This window comes from Scleropages formosus, chromosome 19 (genome assembly GCF_900964775.1).
Source record: "Scleropages formosus chromosome 19, fSclFor1.1, whole genome shotgun sequence".
NCBI lineage: Eukaryota > Metazoa > Chordata > Actinopteri > Osteoglossiformes > Osteoglossidae > Scleropages > Scleropages formosus.
This window is the reverse complement of record NC_041824.1, coordinates 878,126-902,199: the sequence shown is the minus strand read 5'-3', so window position 1 is coordinate 902,199 and position 24,074 is coordinate 878,126. Positions and strand designations below refer to the sequence as shown.

The 24,074-nt window shown below is 50.4% G+C and overlaps 1 protein-coding gene across 5 annotated transcripts; it reads right to left on the bottom strand.

Moving 5' to 3' along the window:
- Positions 1 to 623: 623 nt before the first annotated feature.
- On the bottom strand, positions 624 to 23,670 carry map3k15 (mitogen-activated protein kinase kinase kinase 15). 5 transcript variants are annotated; one of them, XM_029246141.1, is made up of 31 exons: positions 22,809 to 23,670; positions 21,239 to 21,378; positions 19,646 to 19,669; positions 17,715 to 17,792; positions 16,875 to 17,068; positions 16,373 to 16,541; positions 16,176 to 16,282; positions 15,786 to 15,956; positions 15,579 to 15,691; positions 15,196 to 15,355; positions 14,818 to 14,968; positions 14,345 to 14,452; positions 13,292 to 13,341; positions 12,118 to 12,213; positions 11,864 to 11,951; positions 11,627 to 11,760; positions 11,180 to 11,307; positions 10,921 to 11,051; positions 10,462 to 10,567; positions 8,809 to 8,966; positions 8,258 to 8,441; positions 7,986 to 7,994; positions 7,331 to 7,502; positions 6,596 to 6,770; positions 6,142 to 6,327; positions 5,695 to 5,800; positions 3,814 to 4,051; positions 3,057 to 3,169; positions 2,836 to 2,942; positions 2,385 to 2,461; positions 624 to 2,105 (listed from the first exon to the last, which is right to left on the bottom strand). In XM_029246141.1, exons 1-31 carry the CDS (start codon positions 23,155 to 23,157, stop codon positions 2,009 to 2,011), a joined length of 4,119 nt encoding a protein of 1,372 aa, XP_029101974.1. In that variant the 5' UTR covers positions 23,158 to 23,670; the 3' UTR covers positions 624 to 2,008. The 5 variants fall into 5 exon arrangements, with proteins under 5 accessions (XP_029101974.1, XP_029101975.1, XP_029101976.1 ...); XM_029246142.1 differs by lacking the exon at positions 7,986 to 7,994; XM_029246143.1 differs by lacking the exon at positions 17,715 to 17,792.
- Between the last annotated feature and the right edge of the window lie 404 nt (positions 23,671 to 24,074).

Here is a 24,074-nt window from a genome sequence, read left to right as displayed (position 1 = left end):
CGCTCGATCCCTCAGCTCTGTGTGCCGTGGCCTTACTGCAGCCGACACGAGCGACTCTCTTCTCGGTGCCACAGCTTCGCCCCCCACCCCTCCGCAGGGCCACTGCCCTTTAGCTCTCCCAACATAGCTTACGCTCATGGAAAAACACAGGGACACATCGCTTCACAAATGACACCTGTGCTGTGGTGCCAATATAGAATGGAAATATAGAACAAATACAAAACTGTATTTAGCTAGGAATTATTTTCATTTTTTATCATCAGTAAACACTTAGCTGTGCAAGATTTGCTCGGTGGTATGAGCACCCACTAAAAAAGTCCTCCTACGTGAATGTTCAGGGTTAATGAACACGGTTGTGAATGAGGAGCTCCTCACAACGTGAAAAACACTGGTAGGGTAAAAGTGCATCGTATCACATCATAGTAACACGAGAACAAAATCCAGGGAGTGAAAGACATACGGTGGGTTTTTAACACAAGGCAAAGCAGCCAGTGATCCTGAATCCTGAATCCCTGAAAAATCTGGTGATGTTCACCACTAGAAAAAGTCTGAACTCCTGGAGCGCATTTTAATTTGAACATTCCAGGGCTGCAGGCTCTCCTCCCCATATATTCATGTGTCCTGGTAAATATGACAATACTTTGTGCCTTTAGCAGCTCTACTGAGTGGAAATGAGAGGGGAACGAAAGGTCAGTAAAGCGTAAGCCGTGTGTGGTGGTCATTCAGCGGTCATCATGCTGCTCTCACTGACATTTGTGATCCCAGAATACATTTCATGTCATCACAGCACAAAGAAGAAATGAAGGCACACAGGGAGCATCAGCATAATATAAACAGTGCGATATAATTTAATGCGCTTTCCTGAAAAGAAACAAAAGGAACTAAGTAAAACAGTACGTAAAGCTGCAGAACAGACATACAGCAACAGTTTTATCCAAAAAAAAGAAAAAGACAGTAAACAGAAGAAAGGCACAGGTGAGATCCCGAATCACTGTATTCTTTGGTTTGCACACTACACTGAGCTGCTTGCTTTACCTGCTGCCTCCTCCAAGGTCGCAGTGCGCCAGGGCATCTCTGACTTTCCGCTACCCTTTCAATGTCCCACAAACTTGCATGGGGTTCATCTTATCGTTGAGCTGTGGTGTGCACTTCAGAGTCACACAGAATAGCTTCGAACCCTCAGTCCCAGCACGCAAGCCAAGTCTTCTCCCCGTGTGGAGCCCCATATGAGTTGGCAGCCGGCAGCCCTGCTATAGCAGTGCTCCACATATTAGCTGAGCACATGTGAGATCTTACTCATTGTTCTGAAACTCCTGGTAGGGAGACAAAGGGAGGGGGATCAGGGGTTCAGCCCTGTTGTCCCCCTACATCTTTCAGCTGCACTGCTCTCCCCAGTTTGTGAGCCCATGAAGCTGGATCAAGTACAACGAGAAGCGTCGAGCGGTCTGCTGTCTGTGAACCCGACGTGATGCACAGACTTCCATTCCACAGGACAACTCGACAACTCAGCACATTGGGTACAAAACGACACGCGAACTTTCCTCGAAGGCAGTCAAGGCAGCAGTGTAGAGCAGTGGTCCATCAGCGTGAAACGGTGGGGTGAAGGCTGGAACGCAGCAGCTCAGCAGCACAGACAGCACTTGTATAAAACTACGCAAAAGTGAATTAGTCTGCCGTCGTTTATCAGAGGGAATGACAAGAGACGATCCAGGGGGATGACTGAGCAATCAGAGAGACGGAAGAAGGTGACTGGTGATAAATAAGGGGAGAGTAAATGGAGACCAACGTGGACTCTTAAGTGGTGTCCACCTAAGAATTAAGGCTCGCAGACATGGAACCATTCTGAGCAGCTGTGTAAGTGTGTGTGCACATGTCTATAAATGTGTGCAGTTGTGAGAACGTGTTTCAACAATGAATGTACCAGTGTGCGTGTGTAGCAGGCTGGAGTGTACACTCCTGCAGGGGACCCTGGTGGAGCTGGGTTGTCCAGGTCAGCGGGTCATCCACGTCATCCGTCTGCGGTCTCTCCACCCCTCAGGTGTCTCCTGTGCTCCCTCCCGCGATGCCTCTGGACGGCTCTCCAAATCCGGCACAAAACCCCACCTCTGCCCCACCCATGGGGAGGAGCCACAGTGTAAAGTGACCACAAGAGCGATATAAAGGAATACACTGGTACTTAGCACATTTACCACTCATCTACAGCAAGCACTTACACTGATGCCATGAAAACACACAAGCAGGAACATTGAGGTGTAAAAACTTTCACCTCACACATGTCCAGCAGGCAAAGATATCCTAACACACAAAAGTAAATAGAAAACGGAGAGAGAAGGGCACACAGGAAGAGATGTGCAGCACACACAACTCTCAAAGTAGGGCCATACCGCAGCTGGAGGTGTCTCAGGTCCTCCTTGGTGACTTCATTGAGGACATCGTTCAGCGTGTAGTCTTCCATCACAAACTGTGCGTGGCGAAGACACGAGAGATAAACTCAGCACTGCCTCTCGGGCCAGAGCTGCCTTCGGAGTCAAGAGCTCCGAAGCTGACCAGAAGGAGCCGGAAGGGAGGTCTCAGTGTGACTCCACTAAACACTACCTTAAATCTTGTGCCAAGTTTTGTCCATTTAACTCACAAAAATGGTTACCTAGGACTGCTGTTCGCCTCGCTGAGACCTGAAATTGCAACTCCCTGTGCACAATCTCAGCTCAAGAAGGACTGTGTCACACACCTTTCCCCCAGCGCACAACGTGGAAATGATCCACACGCCCATTGTACACGATAATGGTGGCAAACGGGGATTCTTTAAGTGCTGGCAGCTGCTCCAGGAACACTCACCTTCTCTATGGTGTTGGCATCCACCCCCAGCTCCTTCAGCCAATCAGTGAGCTCCTTGTCAGGCTCCAGGTCAGCAGGGATATGGAATATGGCGGGTGGGTGGATGTCTTTGGCGAGGAGAGCAAGACAAATGCAAGCTGAAGTATGTGTGTTGTGATGGGATGTGCAAACAAAGGGTCGAGGAAGGTACACAGTTCCGGGTGCAGGTTCTGTGTGTGTACCGATAGGGCGACTCCTGACTCGCATGAGCTCCAGGTCCTGCACCCTCTGCTGGAGACTGTGTCTCAACACTTGCTGGTATTCTTTCTCCTTCTGCACCAGGTCCTCCAGCAGCCTGCGAGAGAGAAGCCCAGTATCCCACAATGCACAGGGACGGTAATGGTGATGGTTCAAAGCCACAGCAGGAGGCTCACTCAAGAACTGAAATGCTGTTCCTTAACCACTATGCCATATGCAGCTCAACTATTTTATTGCTCAACCGAACGAACTCATGAAAAGCCAGGGTCCCGGTGCCCGAATAGAAAAGGAAGAACAGGTTGTACAAAGTACTGCCTAAAGTAGTCAGCAAAGACAAGGTACAAGCAAGAGGCACACAAAAACGCTGACCAAAAAAAAAAAAAAGAGCAAACAGTAACAGAGGCACTGGCGCAGTGAGCACTGGTGCTGTGCAGGCCAACCAAACTGTTATGGACCGCATGGACAGAGTAACCCAAGTGCACAGGTGTGTGGACACTAGGCTCCATGTCATCACACAGACACAATGTCCACTGCAGGGCTTTTCTGCTCTGTCAAGATTGACTTTCGATGCCGAGGCGTCTTCGACGTTCCTACCGCAGCAGGTGAAACTCAAACTAATGACGTTTGGAACCGAAGAGAGCAGCTGCAGCCGACATGCTTTTAAAGGAGTGCGTGTGCGTGCGTGCGTAGGGCTCTTTACTGAGTTGGTGAGCGCTCCTCATGCCACACTTTCCCTCTTACCGGTTTGTCTCCTGTTTGAGCCGGCCTAGCTGTGCCCCCGCCGGGTGGCCTGGGTGCACTCGCTGACACTCCTGGGACAGCACAGAGCTCAGAGTGCTCACACCTGAAGTGAGACCTGGATCCTCAGGGGCTGCCGGCTGTGCTGCGCCAAATTCTCCTTCCTCCTCCACATCCACCTCGTCTGCATCCTTCTCCGCTCCCTCGCTCTCTGAGGCAGGGCCAAAATGTGTCTGCAGCTCTGGGAGAAGGAGAGGAAACACACGCATGTCATTTCCACACGGACTGCTTTTGCAGATGCGAAGGAACATGGAGCTCTAGCGATGACATGCTCCGCGAGACACGTTAACACACCAACACGTCACTTCCAGAGTTTTGCAGTGGGTGGCACCGGTGCCTTACAGTCTGGACATGGCTTTGAATTCCACTCAGGTTGTATGGAGTTTGTGTTTATACCTCATTTGCATGGGTTTCTTACAACAACGCAAATGCATTTGTTTCAGGGGAACTCTGTGCATGTGCGTGTTACACTGCTCAGTGGTACAGCTGGGCGAATGATTGTGGGCACTTTGGTGTCCCGTTTAACTTTGTAAGTCACCTAACTAAATACCTACAATGTACCGTGATTACTGTGTAGTATCAGCTATGACAATCAATGTAACTGTACCACAGATGCAGACGATGTAGTAATGTAGGGTATGTTCAGCTTTTTTCCGTGTACAGCTGAAAAATCACCAATTAAAAACGTATACATGTTATGAAAAGTATTAATACCAAAAAGGCCTTTTTGTCCAAGTGGTGACCAAGAGTACCAGACTGTCAAATCATGCCCCATTTTCCAAAGAAATTGTGTCAGACAGACGGACTGGAGACAGGAGGTAAAGTAATGGACCCAAGTGGGGGTCGGCTTTATTTCAGGAGAGGAACGCTGGGGCAGACAAAAACAATGGTCAGGTACAGGCGACAGTCGTTCGAGGCGCACGTGTCGATACACGGGCAAAGCAAGCCTCAAGAGCCAGGAGAACATGCAAGGGTTAGGAACCAGGCAATCAGGACACAAAGCAGGACAAAGGGGCAAGAAGTGCATGCTGAATCAACAAAACCACTAAGGGAGGTATTTGCAAGAATTTGCACCTCTGTGCAGTTATGGAGCTCCCTTTATACCTGGCCAGGTTGACAAGCCGCAGGTGCGGTCGCTCGGCTGATCTCGGGGGTGTGACAAATTGCATGTCTCCTCTAAGTTTACATTGCTCCACTTATTAACAGGGTACACTACCTTCTCAAAGTTCTTTTCTAAAACTCTTGCTTTATATGTTGTACTACGGTATTAAATTCACTCACTTTCATTAACTGCTTGTCCTTGTCAGGCTTGTTGAGGTCTGGAGACGAGACTATCAGGGATCACTGGGTGCTAGGCTGGGGGGTGCACTCTGGATGGGCGACTGCACACAAGGTGAACTGGGTTCAAACCCATGTCCAAACAGCCCAGGTGCTGTGAGGTGGCAGCATTACCCTCAGCATCACTGAGCCTCCCCATTCCGATACTACAGTAGTACTTTATTTATTATTTTACTTTCTGTAGACAGAGTCTCAACTGAGCACAGAGGAATCAATTTGAGAAGTTGATCTGACTGCTCAGCTCTGCTGGATCCTGCTAAAAAAAAAATGGTCTCTGCTAAGTCTAAGTGTTACGCTCCAAATGGATGCAGGGGGGCAGAGACACATGGAGCAGACAGTCAAGAGCGTTGCATTACTGAGGTTCCTGTGTGCTGAGCTGAACACTCGCTAATTCACTGAGACACACACACACACGCACACACGCACACACGCACACACGCACACACGCACACACGCACACACGCACACACGCGTGAAGGGGGGCACCTGGGATGAGGATCGTGACAGCTGCCTGTACTGCGCGCCGGATGATGTTGTCCATTGCAAACATCCAGTGAGGCTTGATGTGATGGTTCCTCAGGACCTTGTTCACCTGATTGAGATGGTCAAACACTGTGATCCCCGCCGCAGACACATGACACACAAGAAGAAACACTCAGCTCTCCTTCATGCACTTACCCTCTGCGCCGGATTTCTCTACAAAACCCTCTGCGTCCCTCCAATACACCCCAAACTCCTCCCCCGTATGTCTGGTGTGCATCTGGCTCTCACAACTCTTCTCTGCACCCTGCACTACTCTGCCAACTGCAAACACCTAGCACCTCCAGCACACGCAAGCATCTCCCACTGGGCCACACTGCATTCCTCCATGTTGACTAGAAAGGGGAGACATGGCACCCTAATACACAGGTTCATACCGGCTCCACCACTCACCGAGTCCTGGAACCCAAAGAGCACCAGCTGTATCTGGTTAATGGAGGTGCTGTCAAAGTCCAGGTCCAGCTTCAGCTTCGAGATGGTTGTTGCCATGACACGTCGCTCTGGGGAACGGATGAAATCACGTAGGATGCAGATGATCTGCTTGATATGGTCCACTGACAGTTTGAGTTCCTCACTTCCCTGCGAGTGTATGCATGTTAACACACCATTACACACACAAACTGCACCATGTTACTCAGCCATATAAGGTTACACTTACACATGACATGTACCCACCCACCCACCCCCACACACACACACACACACACACACACACACACACACACACACACACACACACAATCTCAATACAATCAGACAAAACCATAGTGTGTCTCCAGAGAGAACACATTTCATGGCGGACAGAAGAGAAGGGACAGAAGAGTGCTCTCAAAATGGGCTGACTTGCCTGTATGTGGTTCTCCATGAGGTTGGAAATGACCTTGTCCTGGTCCTCATTTAGGACTTTGTAGAGGATGGCCCGTCGCTCACTGTCCTTCTTCAGCAAGAAAAGACCTGAGTCTCGGTCCTCCGGGGATGGCGGGGCACTGCGGTCCTCTGAGACAGAGCCCTCATCAGGGACACTGTGGAAGGTCATATAGGGTCATTTAGATGCACAGAGCAAGGGTTCACACTAACAAAATGGTCGTGTCTGTGCAGTGCAGCTTATTCCTTGCACATGCGCGCGCGCACACACATGTAGTCGCCACGAGGAATGAGAGAGTGTTGGTGCATGCACGCATCTCCCAGCTTCAAGGCAGGCCATGGCGTAGGGTGCAGGTGTGTGCCGTCGTAAAGACATTATCGCATTAGAGCCGCCCGAGAGAGCTGGGACGCCACCAGACCCATCTGCCCGGTCTTAACGGCCGCCGGCATAAACGCCGTCACTCGGCAGCTCTCACATACGTCCAGCACAGTAAATACCCAGAGTGAGCTTCACAACGTGCGCCAGACAGAAGCAGCAAGCAGCGTACATGCGTGAAGTTCCAAGCATGCAGTGACCCTGCTCTGCGGCCCAGGTGCCCGAGGGTCACCGACTGAGCCATCGAGAGCCAGCTGAGCCCTAGCAGGAGGGTTCGGCAGCTCAACCGGGGGGCACCGAGAGCTAAAGTGAGAAAACTGCAGCTCACCTCAGCTTCTTTACCTGAGAAAGTTGGAGCTGGGGGGCTTGATGAGGTTTTCTGAGGCAGAACGCTTCTTCTTCTCAAAGAACACGTCATGTTTTGCATCACACTCGGGGGAGACAGACCCATGGTCACTACTGCTGCTGCCCGTGGTCTCCGCCTGCACTGGAAGTGACACACTGCGCAGGTAATCTGTGGAGATACATGGCAGTAGTGGTCATGTGGTCAGCTCACGTGCCATTATGCCATTGTCACTGTCACTAAGCCCTCAGCAGCGGTGCGGAATACTCGCACTTGGAGTGAGCTGTGGGTAATAAGGAAACAAGGGACTGATGATGAGTGGGCAAATCAGGCTTATGAAGAAGCTGCACAGCTGTGAAAAAGAGGAAAAAAAGGGAGATAAAAACCTTGGAGAAAGACTTATGGTGAGACATTTAAACAGAGAATCCAGTGGCCGTGCCAGTAAAGCACTTTGAAAGCGAGATGGACAGAGATGGCAAGTGACAGAGTTCAGCTTCATGGTTCCGCTCATTTTCAAAAATCACGCAACCATGGCTTGATGTGCCATTGGAAAGATACACACCACAGTGTGGAGGCAAAGACAGACGAGGACCACAGGTCCACAGAAGCACAGACGGGATGCAGCACTGGGGAAGATAACGGACCGGCACCAACCTTGCCACACTGCCCCACAGAGCATCCCAGCGACACAGGAGCAGTTTGGACCCCCAGGAGGAGAGAGAGAGGGAGAGGGAGAGAGAGACACGGAGACAGGGGAGTCAATGCCGAATGCCACCAAGGCCAGTGACATCCCCGCCATGCATTCTGCACCGGTGCACCTTGCTCACGTACCACCACCACCACCATCATCATCATCATCATCATCGTCATCGCTCCACAGCACACGCCCCACAAACTCTGCACTGGTTGCAGACACTCATAACTACCTGAAGGTTTGAAAGCAATCTTGTTCTTCTTCCCTTTGATGTTCTGGCGCACAAACACGTCCTTGAGCAGGTCACCTGCCGTTGCCCTCTTGTTGGGGTCTGGCTCGAAGCAGCGAAGGATGAAGGACTTGGCCTCGGCAGACAAAGCCTCTGGAATTTCAGGGTGGATCTTAAACATGCCCACCTGAAATGATGAGAACGGTGGCCCAGTGAGACCAAGAAGCAGTAAGGAGTAGAGCAGCACTAGGGCAGAAAGGGTAAAGAGAAGAAAGCAACAATGAAGAAGAGTACTGAGGTTAGACTGACAGCAATGGGGGAACAAGCCAAAGAACTTCCCAAGTGCGCATGTGACATCAGTGAAACGATCCGAGAGACATTGCTGGAAACTAGTTCTTCCGCAAGGTGTTATGTGCAGGCAATAAGCCGCTTGACTTCCCAGCTCTTCTGCACTTGGAATGTAGAGCACTTGTGGGTTGCTTTTCAAAGGTACTCTAAGGTGACTTCTCTTTGCTCCTACCACTGCATCTGGTCCTTGACCTCTGCCCTCTCACCTTGAACATGGCTGCCTGGGGCTCACCCAGCTCATGGAAGGGGGGCTTCCCTGTGGCCATCTCAATGACGGTGCAGCCCAGGGACCAGATGTCAGCTGGGGCCCCATAACCCCTGGGACCTTTGTCGATGATCTCAGGGGCCATGTACTGAAGTGTGCCTGGGTGCAAAGGGACACAGTCAGATGCGTGCACGCACGCACACTGTGTGGTACATACCAGTGCTGGGGCAATTACATTTCTCAAAAGGTATCTAAAGTGCACTGAAATAAAACTGCGTGTCAGGCTGTTACACACAGGAAGAGGAGTAGTAGTAATAAAAGATGCGGTGCAGACAGGAAAGGAGGAGATGGTGAGGAGCTAGAGTGTCAAAGTAATTAACTGCCCCTTTAAGTCATTAGCTGTCCACCCAAAGTCATTAAGTACCCCCAGCAACAAGAGCAATTACTCAGGCTCCATGAGTGCTGTGGGAGACGGGTCTGCTTAGGACACCTGTCTTCATGCTCCGGTGGACATTCATGAAATGCAAACAGATTCCGGGAGTTCGGAGTGCTGCCCACGTCAGAGCAGCCTGCTGCACAGGGAGATTTAATTTAGGAGTGCTCCAGTGTTCCTAGCTGAACGAAACGGGAACCCAACGGAGTCTGAAGCCTCTGCACCCATTTACCTCCATTGTCAATGAGTGTGTAAACAATGAACGACTGCAATCACATTTGCAGGCATTTGCCTGTCACACATGAGAGAATGCTGGACCCCTCCTATGGCAAAGGTGAAACAAGGATGAAAGAGGTGGAAGGTAAAGCCACAGCTGAATACAACAGGACACAGTGCAGGATCTTCAGAACATACAGACACGTGCTGACACTGATGTACTGCAATAATGGCACAACCGTGACACCAAATCAGTGCTACGCACAACAATAACTACCTACCTACCTACCTAAGGGGCTTTAATTTGTGTGTTTACTGGTCACTTTGAATAATAAAAAGCGTGGTGTCACCTCCTGATGGCGGTAATGCGCCGTACTCTGCCATCTCAATGCACCTTAAACCCCCTCACCATCTCCTGTGTAAAGACACTTATCTATCATATTTATCTACCTCATTTATTCATTTACATAACTTATGTACTTATTTATCTTTGTTTGTTCATTGTATATATCTGTGTGTGTGTGTGTTGTATAGCTCAAGCTACCACTTCCAAACAGAACTTCCTTCACGGATTAATAGTTTCCTTCATTTGTTCAAAACTCAGTGTAGGAGCTTGCCTTGTCTGCTATTGGCTTCGGTACCGAGTATCTGGAACACGTGTAAGAAAGAGCTGCCCCACGTCAGGGGACAGGCTACCAGGGTACCAGGGAGATGAGAGAAATATGGACAAACAACCAAGCACTGACAAAGACACAGACCCATGAAGGTGACCAGCATACGGACACCTGATTAGAAGGGTTGAGCAAACGTGAGCAAAACTCTGCCTACCATACACAGGCACCTCCGTGAGGCTATGACAGCCCATGTGACTGTTTCAGCACCTATCTGAGGAGAGCAAGCAGCGCGCGGGTGTAAAAAAAACATTTCACCTCGAATGAGCAGAGCAGTGGGTGGTTACAGAAAAGAAAGAGGATGGAGACAAAGACAAACACCATGGAAGCGTACCAGTGAAGGTCTCTGTGCAGGGGTTGACTCCCGCCAGCCTTTTCGATGTGCCAAAGTCAGAGATTTTGAGAACGCCGCTGTAGGTGTTGACCAGCACATTATCCCCCTGTGCAGAAATGCTGCTGCTCAGGCCAAAATACACCACCAAGGAGCCCACATGCAAAGGCTTTTTCTTTGTAGTAACATATATTCAGTGGGGGGACATATATACACAATATATATTTTAATTTACACAACCTATGGCTTGTAGGTTCAAGTCCTCATATCTCTGGACTGAGTAAGAGAATTTCAAGTTTCCCACAGAGTCTGATACAGAAGCCCTTTGTTGCACAGGCTTTGTAGAAAAAAGGTAAATAAAGACAAAGCAACCGAATGAGAGTGACATTAAGATTTGAGCGTTCCACACAGGAGGGCTGAAGTGACACGGTAGAGTCGGAGCAGCCCCTGCTCGGCAGTCACCTTGATGTCACGGTGCACAATCTGGTTCTCATGCAGGTAGCGTAGCCCTTCGAGGATCTGCCGTGTGTAGAAGATGATGGTGGCCTCCTTCAGGGGTCCCCATTTGGAGCGAAGCAGGGCTGACAGGCTCCCTGGACAGGAGTACACAATGAAGGTGTCACTTCGGCGATTTGACATACTGGGACTGCTGAGTGCATACAGCATCTTACCGAGAAAACAACCACACGCAGTGTAGGAAAGACACAGATCACACGCCTACCTCCGGGGACCTGCTCCATGAAGATCTTGATGTAGCCGTCCTCAGACACGGAGCCCAGGTACTGCACAATGTTGCGGTGCTTCAGATATTTGTGCAAAGCGATCTCCTCGTGAAGGGGCTGCGAATACCTGGCAAGGCAGTAATGCAGTGATGTTGCACTCGAGGAGGAAGGTGTAGATTAGAACCGATATCTGTAGGTTTGCCAGTAGGCCGCAGGCCCTCGTGCTGTTGTCATTAAAAACTTCTTTTATGAATGAAGCTGCGCAATTTTCTCCTTACATGCTTTGGTGTGTAGAGAAGAAAATCAAAAGTCAAAGATGCTTTCTTTAAGTATGACACCCACCAAAAATGTTCTCATAATCTCTATAACTCTGATGACGTGATTGACAATTAGCTGCCCCCTGCACGCCTATAAGGGCAAGTACTGTTCTCCCGGTTCATGTTTACCTGCTGTCCCTCTCGGGGATCTCCTTGATGGCAATGCGCACCTGGTTGCTCAAATCTCTCCCAGCATACACCACTCCATAGGTGCCCCTCCCGAGCACTACGCGGTCCCCATTCTCATTGTAGTCATACTCGTACTGCAGCACAGACACAACAGTTAACACATGGGTACTTACACACGCAACTCCAGAGAGAGACAAAGAAACACACACGCTCATATAAACATATACACAATCTCACCTCCAGCGTGTCTCCTTCCCCTTCACCCTCAAGCTCCACAGCATTGCCTGAACCGTCTGAGATCACCTCCTTCACCATAGAACAGAACCTAGCGATTTCCCACAGAACCAGCACAAGGTTAGCGTGGACAGAGGGCTCAAGCTGTGTCAGAAGACATCGCGACGGCAGCTACCGCAGCTCAAAGAGCAGTGCGTTCAGTGTTACTACGCTGAAACCACATCCTTAGACCCCGTGTGGGCGTAACCCCGGCTCACCTGCCACACTGGTCTTCGGTGGAGAAGTAGATCTGGAAGTCATCGGAGTTGTCGTGGACATAAAGGAAACAGCAGCGCTCATCGAATTTGGAGATACTTAAAAGAGTGATGACGATGGATGAGTTAGAGACTGGACCGTCCAAGTTCACATAGGGCAGCCTATGCTTTCTAAGAGTGTGAGTGAGTGTGTGTGTGTGTGTGTGTGTGTGTGTGTGTGTGTGTGTGTGTGAGAGAGAGAGATCACCACGCCCACAAGCTCATCTGGGGCATGAGAACAATGTTTGGTGCTCCACACAACCCAGGGACAGCCTACTGTTCCGGGACCATCTGTGCCACAACACACCACCCTGGGTCGCCTTCTTCGACCGAGTGTCCCCGAAGGACCTGGTCGCTGTTCCCACGCTCCCCGACCCCGCGTTGCCCACAGACACAGCAGGATGTTGTATGTGCAGCGTTACGCCACAATCAGATTCTTTCAGACGCCAAAAGAAAAAACAATGTTTTCCCCAGTGGTCTCCAAGCTATTTAAACACTCATCAGACTTGAACTGTTTACCAACCCTTAGATTAATGGAAATATTTCATATTTGTACTCAAAACAGGAACCAAAAAAAAACAAGGAAAACACTGGAATTTACATTAATAGTACATGTAATAAGCATGCCTTTTCTGGAGAAAAAGGCTACATATACAAACAAATATAGTACCTATAAGTAGTATTCATGTCATTTGGATTTTTCAGATTTAATCACTTTACAAGGCTGAAAGACAATGGATTTAACTGATGTTTGTGATTGTGTTGTATCTGTAATAAATTCTAAACTGGTTTGTCAAAATGCATTTTAACTTTAACGTTAAAGAGTAGTTTCCTGCTGATAAGTATAAAAAAAAAGTGTAACTACATCTACTGTGATTCAGTGCAAAAACAATAAAACAAAAAAAGTCCAAGGAGGCTGAATACTTTGTACTGTGTAAAGCCTTTGTTTTATAGATGAAATACAATGATTTATGGAACTTTACAAGTACGTTCACTGTGTGCTGTTTAAATGAAGGTCTGTAGGATAAACTACTGTTTCATACATTATTTTCCATTCATTTTAGAAACAAAAAGTACTGCAGACTTCCTATAAAAGTCCACTTGGGTCTTGTGTGCGAGATCACACAGGCTTACCCACCTGATGCCCTTGATGGATGTGCCAGTGAAGTTCCATTCGTGAATCCCCTTCTAGGCACCAGGATGTTGACAGAAAACGAGAAAGGAGACAAACATTAATGCGACTGACATTATTAGCATAATAGCACATAGTACTGGAGCCAAACAGTGCCTGGGCCGATTTGGTGCGGATTTGAATCCGGCACTCTGTGTGGAAGTACTGTACATGTCCTCCCTGTGTCTGCGTGGGTTTCCTCCACGTACTCTGCTTTCCTCCCAAAGCCCAGAAAACCTGCAATTTAGGCGGAATGGAAATTCTAAGCTGCCCGTAGTGAGTGCGTGTGCGGCACCCCTACGATGGACTAGCGTCCTGTCCAGGGTGTACTCCCCTTGCCTTGTGCCCAGCGGCTCAAGGATTGACTCCAAATTGAAATCGATATTCACGCTGACAGTGCAGGAGCTGTGCGTCACCTGTGCCACCCTAATAGCAATATTAATTGTAATATTCATTCACTCCTTTGCTATATGTTCGGTTAGCTCTTATTGTACTTGTCACCCTCTGTACCGCAAGTGATGAGGTGAGGAGTGGGCAAACATGGACCATGGTGCATTTGTCTCAAGTTTGCAAATAAAAAATAAGATCGCTAGTGGTATGGTATAAAGGTTTTAAAAAAAAAAAAAAAAAGACAGAAAAGAAGAAGAGGAAGCCCAACCCCACTTGGAAAGGACAGCATTTAAGAGGGTGTTAAAGCTGGTAAATATATACGTCACTGTGAAAGAGACACTGCATATGGGGTTATTCATATGAAAGTACCGGTGTAATACAGATTAAAGCTAAGCACTGGATCCTGGGTTTGCAGTGGCTGGTGTCACCATTACAGTTACAGTAAGAGTTGCTTAGCATAGAAACCAAGTCAAAATGTAGACCATGAGACACTGGAGGCATTATCACTGTTCAAGACATTAACAGAAAACAGGCTGCTTATACGTGCAGTGACATCAAGGGAAAAGGCTGTGTATGACAGAACGGAGAAGAAGGTGGGTACATGGAGAGAGACACGCAGAAGGGCCTGACCGTCTCGGCCGGGGACACGTGCCATATGGAAACATTCTTCTCCTCTGCCTCACTGTTGATAGACACATATGAGGGCTGGTAAACCTTGGTGGGTTCCAGGATCAGAACCTGCCACAAGCAAGATGTAGTGAGAGAGAGATGAACACTTTTGCACTGGGACACTGTTCTTTCGCAGCTGAAGTGTTTCTAACAGAAATATTACAGTTTTCTTGACCGTGTTATACTTTCAAATGTATAGCGCAAGAGCAATCGGTGCTTCACTAAGTCACTGTGCACAGTGTCTGCTATCAGTGTGATGTGCAATGAGTGTGCGGAGGTGAGCACTCTAGGATTTAAATCACTGTTCGAGTGATTCACTACTCTGGTAACAGTGATTAACTGCTGCAGTATCAGTGTGAAAAAATATAGCATCTACAGTATTCATGCATGTGCGTGTGTATGTGCATGTGTGTGTGAGAAGGGGCTCTCAGCACTGGGAATCGAAGTCCATTGGTAGCTCCACGTGTTGCTTCCACTATGATGTCCATCCAGAAGTTGAGCCTCTCCCGTTGCGGCGAGTGTTCCAGGTTCTGCTTCTTGAAGCGCTGGATCAGCTGCAGGTTCTGGACCACAGAGCGTAGATACCTGGTGTTGCGGCAGGACGTCAAGAAAACCGTGTGAGGGTACAAACTAGAGCTGAGAGGCTGCACAGCTAATAATGCTTCACACACTGATCCCTGGGTGGGAGGGGGGGTTTCTGGGGGTCACCTAAAATTTGAATGCAGCCTGAACACCCACCGAGAGACAACCTGCTGGACTATGTGCTACAACAGTGAGGTGGAACCTTCAGGTTTGGGTGGAGAGCGGAATACCAGATGGGGGGCTTCAGCTTGAAGAGCTTCTCGGCCGCCTGCACCGCTTTGGAGATGTCATTGGCTAACATGCTGACAGTGAAGAACTGGCCCACATCCCAGTAGTTGTTCATCTTCTCCAAACTGCCTTTTCGGCCCAGCAGGCTGTTCAACCGCACACCTAGGCACAGCCCAAGGGGGGTCAAGGTGACATTCAGGGGGCTTCTTAGGGCTCATGAGCATCAGCTTACAGCAAATTATTAAGTGGAGTGGTCAGTGATGACAACACAACACAGTTTTCCTAATTATACGTGCAGTGACATGAACTGCACTGATATGCGACATGTGATAACAGAACTGTTCTGGTCTCGAGACACATGAGGACCCCTAGGATAACTCCTCACCAATCTTGCGCAGCTCAATGGAACTCTCAAACTGCTGGCCGGCTACGATGAGCAGCACAGCGAGGTTGATCCCAGAGTAGAGCGTGGGCTGTAGTTCGAAACCCTTACGATACCTGGGCAGATGCAGATGTCAGGAAACAGCTTAGGAAACAGCAGCCTGAGACACTCAGCAGGTGAACTGCAAAGCAATGCATGAGCTAGAGGTACCACTGGATGGCGTTGTCACGGTTCTTGGTATCCTTGCAGTCAGAGTCTAGGAAGATGTCTTTGTAGATGCGACCACAGAGGCAAAACATGTCTGGGGCAGGATGGTCACATGACTGCAACACCTGCAGCATCACACGCAGAGCCTGCTCCCTGTCGCCTGGACTATTTCTCCTGCGTGCACACACACACACACACACGCACGTACGCGCGCGCACAGGGAAAGACAAGATACACTGACTGAAGGCATCACACAAACACATTCAAGATGAAGTAAAACACAGGAAGAAGCCCGACATTAAGCCTAAATGTAACGGATTCGATGGTCTGTTTGTGAGCGAGTACCAAGTGGCCAAGGTGTGTGAGCACACATGTACAAGCTTACATTCATACCTGTTGAGCGCAAAGGCATAGTGGAACTGAATCATGGGCTGGTTGGCAAGGTCACAAGTGGGCAACATTTCCAGGGTTTGGACCAGTTTCACCATAGCATCATAGTCCTGGAGGAGAGAGAGGTCAGAATGCTAACATAAGCTGCAGGTTTGCAATTTCAGCCTCGCTGAAAAGGTCTGAACGTGTACATGTTGTACCTGGATGTCTCTGTAAGAGAAGAGAAGGTTCATAACGATGTCCTGGGTCAACACCTCTGTGTTGTCAATGCGCAGCTTGATGCGGGACAGCTCCTTAGCTAGCTCCTCCCCCTGATATTTGTCCCGTGCCTTCCTGATGTCATTCAGGAGTGTGTCCTTGTAGGAGGCACTGAGGGAACAGTGACAAGCAGGGAGGAAGATATGTGGGGGTATTCAGTTATTACTGGGCCTTATCACTCAGGCTGACCAGAAGCCTCACATCCTGTGGAGCCGGAGCTACTGAACTCCCCTTCGGACTTGACAAAATGAAGGAAACTGATAACGGAGCACAGAAAACAACATGAAGGAAAATAGCAACGCAAGGCACAGCAGCAGGATGTGCGAATCCCTTAAGACTTCAGTGCGGTACTGATGACGAGCGAGTCCCTCCACGCTGGAGCGCTAGCGATCAAAGCTGCGGATCAAAGACGGATGGCACACTGTCGGCGACATGCGGGCGTACCAAGAGGTCACATGGATGTCCTTGAGCAGGCTGGTGAAACGGTCCACCAGGGGAACACACAGGGGGCCCAAAAGGCTGTCCCAGCTGGGCTGCATGTATTCAGAAGCCCTCCGCTGCGCATCGTTCTCACAGCACATGTACTCATGGTTCGGCGTCATCACGTAAGGAATAAAGTAGTAGTTTCCACTGGAGGCCTGCAAGAAGACACACTGGTGTGGATGGGGGGTATTATGTACATGTGTGATTCAAGTGGATCACGCAGAGTAACATACACGAGTGCTGTGACAAAAGGCAGTGGAGCTCGTTCCTACAAGGAGTTGCCGTGCACTGGGTGAACCATGTAAAGGCCTAGTGTCCCCTGGCGCTCCGCATGGCAGCACCATTGCAAATGTCCACATTCACAGCGCTTGACAGCACAGAACATGTTGCTCCAGCAAACTTCTTGGGCCACACAAGTCATGCCAGGCTAGTAAGCGCTTACATTTCCCAAAGACGTTTTAGACGAAATGATTTTCATCTTCAGGCTGACATGAACAACTTGCTCATTAAACATGTACATTCACTTCTCATGGACATGGGATCTATAGTCTTGTTCTAATAAGCCACGACGTGCCGTTAATCGTGGTTGAAGTACAGACGACATGCAAAGTTGTCACTTACACTCATAAACATGCCAACGTACTAACACTTAAAAGCTGGAAATGTCAAGGGTCAAGAGCTGGTTTAGTAGGAGACCACTGAGCTGACGCTGGAGCGCCACTCCTCTGAGGTGCAACTGAGCAGCTGTCCATCAGCAAAATCAACACCCAACATGCACCACCGTTGCAGAGCAAAGCGTACTTTGTTCCTCAGGCCAGAGCCACGGTACTCTGGAGGCAACTGCACCCAGGGAAAGCCTACACTGCACGGCCTTCCAGCCTACTCCAGACAACAGGGCAGAGAGACGCAGTGAGCATCTGACAAGGGCTTGTGAAGAACCAACCTACTCCAAACAATGAGAGACACAGAGGGTGAGGACCTTGTAACTCTGTGGAGAACCAGCTTGCAGCAGACATGAGGACAGGACATGCTGAGACACAGCCTAGTGCAGGCAGGCCACTTCGACTTTGCGGGAGCCAATCGGTCCCCTCTGGGCTCCGGTGTTGAGAAAAAGTCATACTTACAGCACCTGTCATGGAGCAGCACGCCTACGTAAACATAGGGTTACGTGGGGACACGCAGAGCGAGGAAGAAAAATCTGCAGAGCGCTGCTCTAGTAAACGAGAGCCACACAAAGGGGTGAGGAGTCCTGATTCATAAATGAATCTCCTCTAAAGTGTGTCTGGCATCAACTCTTTACAGGCTGCAGTGAGATATGCACACTTTCTCTCTGAAAGCTGATTACAGAAAATGCAAACAGATTAAGTGAAAAGCAGGTGGCACGGTGGTGGCAAGAGATTGTGGGTTCGATGCCCACTCAGTCTGTGTGGAGTCTGCATGTTCTGGGTTTCCTCCCGCGGACCAAAGACATGTGGTTCGAGTGGACTGGCGACGCTACACTGTGTGTGCGAATATGTGACAGTGTGACACTGTGTGTCCAGCTACCCTGCAATGGACTGTTGTCCGATCCAGGGTGCATCGTCCTTCAGCCTTATATCCAGTGCTTCCAGGAGACGCTCTGGATAACCAGGGCCCTGTGCAGGACAAGCAGTTATTGAAGCTGTATGAATGAATGAACGGATGGACGGAGGTAATTAAACACTCCCTTGCTGCAAACGTCCAGTTTTCGCTCGACCCAGTGTTGAGGCCACAGAAACGCTGCCATCGTGACTCGGTCAGGCTGACAATGCCAGCATGGGGGGGTTGTATGACACAGCAGTACTGACAAGCCTGCAGACAGCTGCCTGCTAGAAAAACGAAAAGTGGCAGATGCAGCCTAGCAGAGGGATGTGGGGGTTGCGTTGTGTCCTGTTACACGGGGGGTTGTGGAGCAACACAGTTGCACATGCACTTCCTTTATGACCGAGGGATTGGGACTGCTTCAATGAAACAGTGAATCGACGACAAATTTTTTGCAGAACACAGGACCGGAGCTGCTCAGGTGGAATTCATTTGCACCGCATAAGGGGCTCAAGGGGTTCTGACTGATGAAATGACCTTTTGCACTGATGAACAATTTCTACTTTCTGTACGACTGTGATGAAGTGAGATGAACTGAATGTACACTTCCTCCAATACAAGGGGGGTGGGAGGGGAGCTTGGGCCCAAAGCACATGGCGCAGACGGCAGATCCGCGAAGAGGTTATTTAAAGGAAAGGAACTTGAGCAGGTGTCCCTTCGTTGGGAGGTCGGAAGCCCCGCCCCCACAGGGGACCCACAGGGGACACTGCGACCTCCGGCAGACCTACTCGAATGTTCCGTAACAAAACGTCCTCTTCCCTAAATAACTTGAGCTGTGTTCCCCGGTAGCCTGTGTTCAAACTCACATGCCGAATTCATTAACAGCAGCAGTTTGCCGGGGACAGGACACACACCCATGTAGTGCGGTTGTTACACACCGCAGCCCCGCTGTCTTAATGAAACGTTAACAGACTGCACTCTTCGGTGACGCTCCTGTCAACTATGCTGAGGCGTCTGCTGCAATGGCCGACGGAACGAAGTGCCACTGATTCGTATTCCATGGGAGCAGACAGCACTGGTGTGTGTATGTGCGCGTGTGAGATTTACTTGCATAAACAGCTTTGTGTGAGACGGCAACAACATGCCAAGCAGTGCTCTTATATGATACTTACTGTGTTCTTCTGTGTCACCATGTCCTACGGAGAGAAAGAAATGTGTGGACGTTAATCACCAACTTAGCACTTGAACAGGAGATATACAGTCGCACAGCAACAACACCGAAGAACACGTTGCAGCTATTAAGTGTACAGTAACGTCGTACAAGGCACACAGGACATGAGCACAGCCACTGGATCTCCGTGTATTTAAGACACTGGGAATGCTGGGGGAGTTCAGTGTGCAGCGGAGGAGTAAAGCGCAGTGCTGCTGTGTGAGAGTCATTTCACAGCGGAAGGGGAGCAGGGACAGAGAGGCAATTCCCGCCACGCATGTAAACCGTACAGGCGACCCCCCACTAACGAACTTTGGAGTAACAAACTTTTCGCTCTCGTCCACTTTTTTGAGAAATATTTCATTTTTCTTTTTCATCGCTGAAGAGCACCTCTCGGCAGCCCTGTACCTCCGTGTAATAGCTCCAACTCGTGTGCCCGTCTACATAAACAAGACGGCTCAGCCATCTTCAAAATCTCATTAATAATTATGCTTTCATTTCTCATTATTATGCTTGCATCGAGTAATGAATTTCGTGAGATATGTCGGTACAAAAGGGATCCCGGAGCAGCAGATGCATACAAACACTTATGATCCAGCTGTGGGAAGAGCTCTTTGTCGTGCTCTCTCACTTACACCATGTCACAAATAAGTGTGGCAGGGCAGGGGGCTCGAGGCACATGCAGGAGCTGCCGGTTGCTCACATCAACAGCACTTTTATTCAGTGAGATGTTTTTCTCCAACGTGGCCAACTAATAGAGGGAGACTGACTGCACTGTTCGTGAGGAGGGAACCACCTCTATGTCCTTTCTGCCATAACAACTGAAAAAAGAAAAGTCTGAGCAGTAAAGCGATGCTGGAGAATTGCGCACTTAATGTTGGAGTTCAAACTCAGTTCAGATTTCAGAGAAAACTGTGTACAGGTACAGTATATACGGACATCAGAAGTGCTGTCCAAAGACACTCGGTACACTTCTATACTTCCGTATACTTCTGTGTAGGACTGAGCAACAGCACAGCAGCACAGACACACAAAGGGCGCTCTGAGAACGAGCTAATATATAAAACACGGGCAAAAGGTGGCAAGGCAGCGAGATTCAGAGCACAATAAGGGCGTCCAGAGGGCGTCCGCACATCGGACCTTCCAACCATCATGCAGTTCCAATGGAACAAAATGTAAAGCTTGGCTCATTTACTGAGGGAACGTAGGGTGCAAATGCAGCAGCAAAACACATTTTGTTGCCAGGTATGTAAGAGCAATCAGTCTGGATTGTATAACTTCATTTTCAAAGGAGAGGTTGGGTCGTTGTTTAGCGTGAAAACGGAGGGAGCAAAGCGCACTTTTTCAAAGGTTTCTAGAATCGTTGCGCAAACTCCAGAATAACCTTCCATACACAGGCTTAGAACCGGGAAGGTGCCACCAGACACGCACGCACGGGAGAACGTGCAAACTCCGCACAGGCCGAGCGGGGATCGAGCCCAGGTCCTCTCACACCACCCGCCCTCATTTTTCACTTGAGACGCAGACATCCCGTACTGCGGTTTTGCGTTCGCACCTTGAGAGACTGAGCCGTGTCAGGGTCTGTGTCGTGGTACAGGATGACGTTGTTGGCCATGTCGAAGCTTTCACGCACGCCCAGGTGGTAGAAGAGGGAGGGCTGCCGGAACACGTCGCTCATGTCCACCACTGCAATGTCTGGGGGGGGGGGGACAACGAGCGAAGGACACAGTGAACCAGAGAGTGCAGCGGAGGGAACCGGCGAGCTGCGCGCACAACGCACCTCTATTGTCTCCGCCTGCTCCCGCAGCCGCTCGACGTCTTTCCGAGCCCTCCCGGCACGACGCCGAGCAACGCTGCTGGACCAAGAGAGACGCTCTACACACGAAGCTACACCAGCAGGCTGATCGCAAGTCAAGCTGCTCGTGCTTATAAATAGAGGACCACGAAGACAAGCGGGGCTTCGCTTACTTACACAGCAACGGGGGCTGAGGTTATAAAAAGGGTGCACAATTCACTAGTGGTGTGCAGCTGCCTTTCAAATGACTTGTTTTGCACTTCACACCATCAACACATCACAAGAAAGAGACACATGATACATAAAGAAGTACACAAGTGCAAATCAGGGCTGCTTTCTCATAAAAATGACATGTTTACAGAGCCTAGCCGGTTTAACATTACAAGCAGTGAAGAGAGTCAACATTCCTGCAGGGTTTAGTGTGCAGGACGTTCCGGACTTATGGATATTAATAGTCTATAATAACTCAGAGCAGCGCAACCTCACACTTGGGTCCAAGTAGAGGGAGGAAAGTGCAGCGACTCCCACCAGTGAGCAGCAATAAATTAATATCACCGACACGTGTCCCACAATAATGCAGAGTAAGCGGATGATGTGTGCAAAAAATCAATGTGTGCAAATGAATGTGTGTCGCTGTCGTCGGTCCCATCCTGGACCTTGTTGCGGAAGGAAAGCCGGCGGAGCAAAGCACGGACAGCGATCGCATTTTTTCCCCCATTTTTTGCTCTTCAGTCAGTGTGGTAAAGCGCGACTCTCTCTCAGTCTGTGTGAGTAGCGGCGCAGCTGGTTTGGTCAGTGCCCGTTGCGTTGTGGTGGGACGGGGGCTCGAGTCCCGCTTGGGGTGCCTTGCTGCTGCTCGCGATGCACTGGCCCAGGCTGCCTGGCGTCCCATCCTGCCTGGTGTCCCTCCTCCTCCTCCTCCTCCTCCTCGACAGCGCGCTGCCGGGATTATTATACTTATAGGCTCCGGACAAGGCAGGCACTGAGGCAGCGGCTGTAGACGCCGGCGGTTGGGTTCCAACGACTCGTTCTCAGCTCACAGTGTGAGTCACACCCTCAAGGTGACTTGACAACACTGACTACACACGCTGTCTGCAACCGGCGCGCGCACGCACGCACACACACACACACACACACACACACACACACACACACACACACACACGGGAACCGGAGCAGCAGGACTCAGATTCAGAAACGCGCGCGCGCGAACGCGGAGGATACTCACTACACTACTTAAGTTACACAGCAAAGTAAGACAAGTTGTACAAACGAAACGATGTCGTGGCTGCTCTGCAGCTGCTCGCGGCGCACCCCTAGGCTACGGTACCTGCGTCGTAGAACGTGTCCAGCACCGACGTCTCCCCGAAGTCCAGGCGCCCGAACGTGACCGTGGTGAGAATGGCGCTCTCGGCGTCGCACGCGCGCTGCAGGCACTGAAGGGCCCCCGACTCGGGGCTGTTGGCCGCCACCGCCTTCAGGCCGTCGTTGAGCACGTAGACCGCGCGCAGGGAGCGCTGCTTGGGCAGCTGGCTGGGGCTGGCGACGTCGGGTCTGTCCGCTCCGGCTCCAGCCCCAGCCCCAGCTGCAGCGCCCGCGGCCACCGCCGCCGGGATCCCGCCGGGGCAGCAGTGGTCTCCCCCGACCTCGACCGACGGCTGGCAGGGAGCGCCCTCCATGAGCGCCTCTTCCCGCGCTCTTCCTCGAGGCTGTGCGCGGTTCAAAGCGACGCTCTCGCGCGGCGCTACTTCGCTTCAGTGGCGGGCTCGCGCGCGGGAACCTGCTGCTGCCTGGCGCCGCGCCTCGCGCCCGTCCATCTCGCTCTTAATCATGTCCAGCATCACCCCCCTCGACAGGAGGCTTTATCTCATCTGCGTGGACCAGCTTTAACTGGTTTGCGTATCGTGCAAAAAAAGGAAAAAAAAACCTTCTAGTTCCAGGATTGTCAGGCAGCGAAGGAGCAAAAGAACGAACTCGTGGACAATATCCGCGCGGCAGCGCACAAATGTCAACAGTGCGGCCAGCCGTGAAAACGTGAGCGCGCTTTCGCCCTTCCCCGGCGCGCGCGCGCGCCCTGCCAACAGAAACGCTCGTTCCAAGTTGCACCTGCGGGACGAGTGCGCGCGCCCTGCCCACAGAGGACGCGTTGCCGACTGAACCCGTTTGCTGCCACGACCTGCGAGGGCGCTCTTCACCGCCGGGTGGGTGGAGGGGTGGAGGGGGCGGTGCAAGGCGGGGCAGGAGAGGAGAGGAGAGGAGAGGGGCGCCTTCGGGAGCGGGAGCGGGAGCGGGCACGAGGTGGGCGCGGCGCGAGACGCGGGCTGCTGCCGACGCTACGGCTCAATCCGCACATCGAGGACTGTTTACCTCATATTTTTCCCACATAATGATCTTTTTGTTGTCGTGGATCACAATGAACTGAAAAAGAAACGTTTGAAAGTGTCAAATCGCTTAGTGGTACTTGCGTTTTGACTGGAAACTCTTTCTACGTAAGAGTTAAAATCGTGAGGTAAAATGTAGCATAACTTGCTTTAGTAAAGCCCACAAATGTCAGGGCGCATGACGCAAAACTGGAATTTTAATGTACTTTTGACTA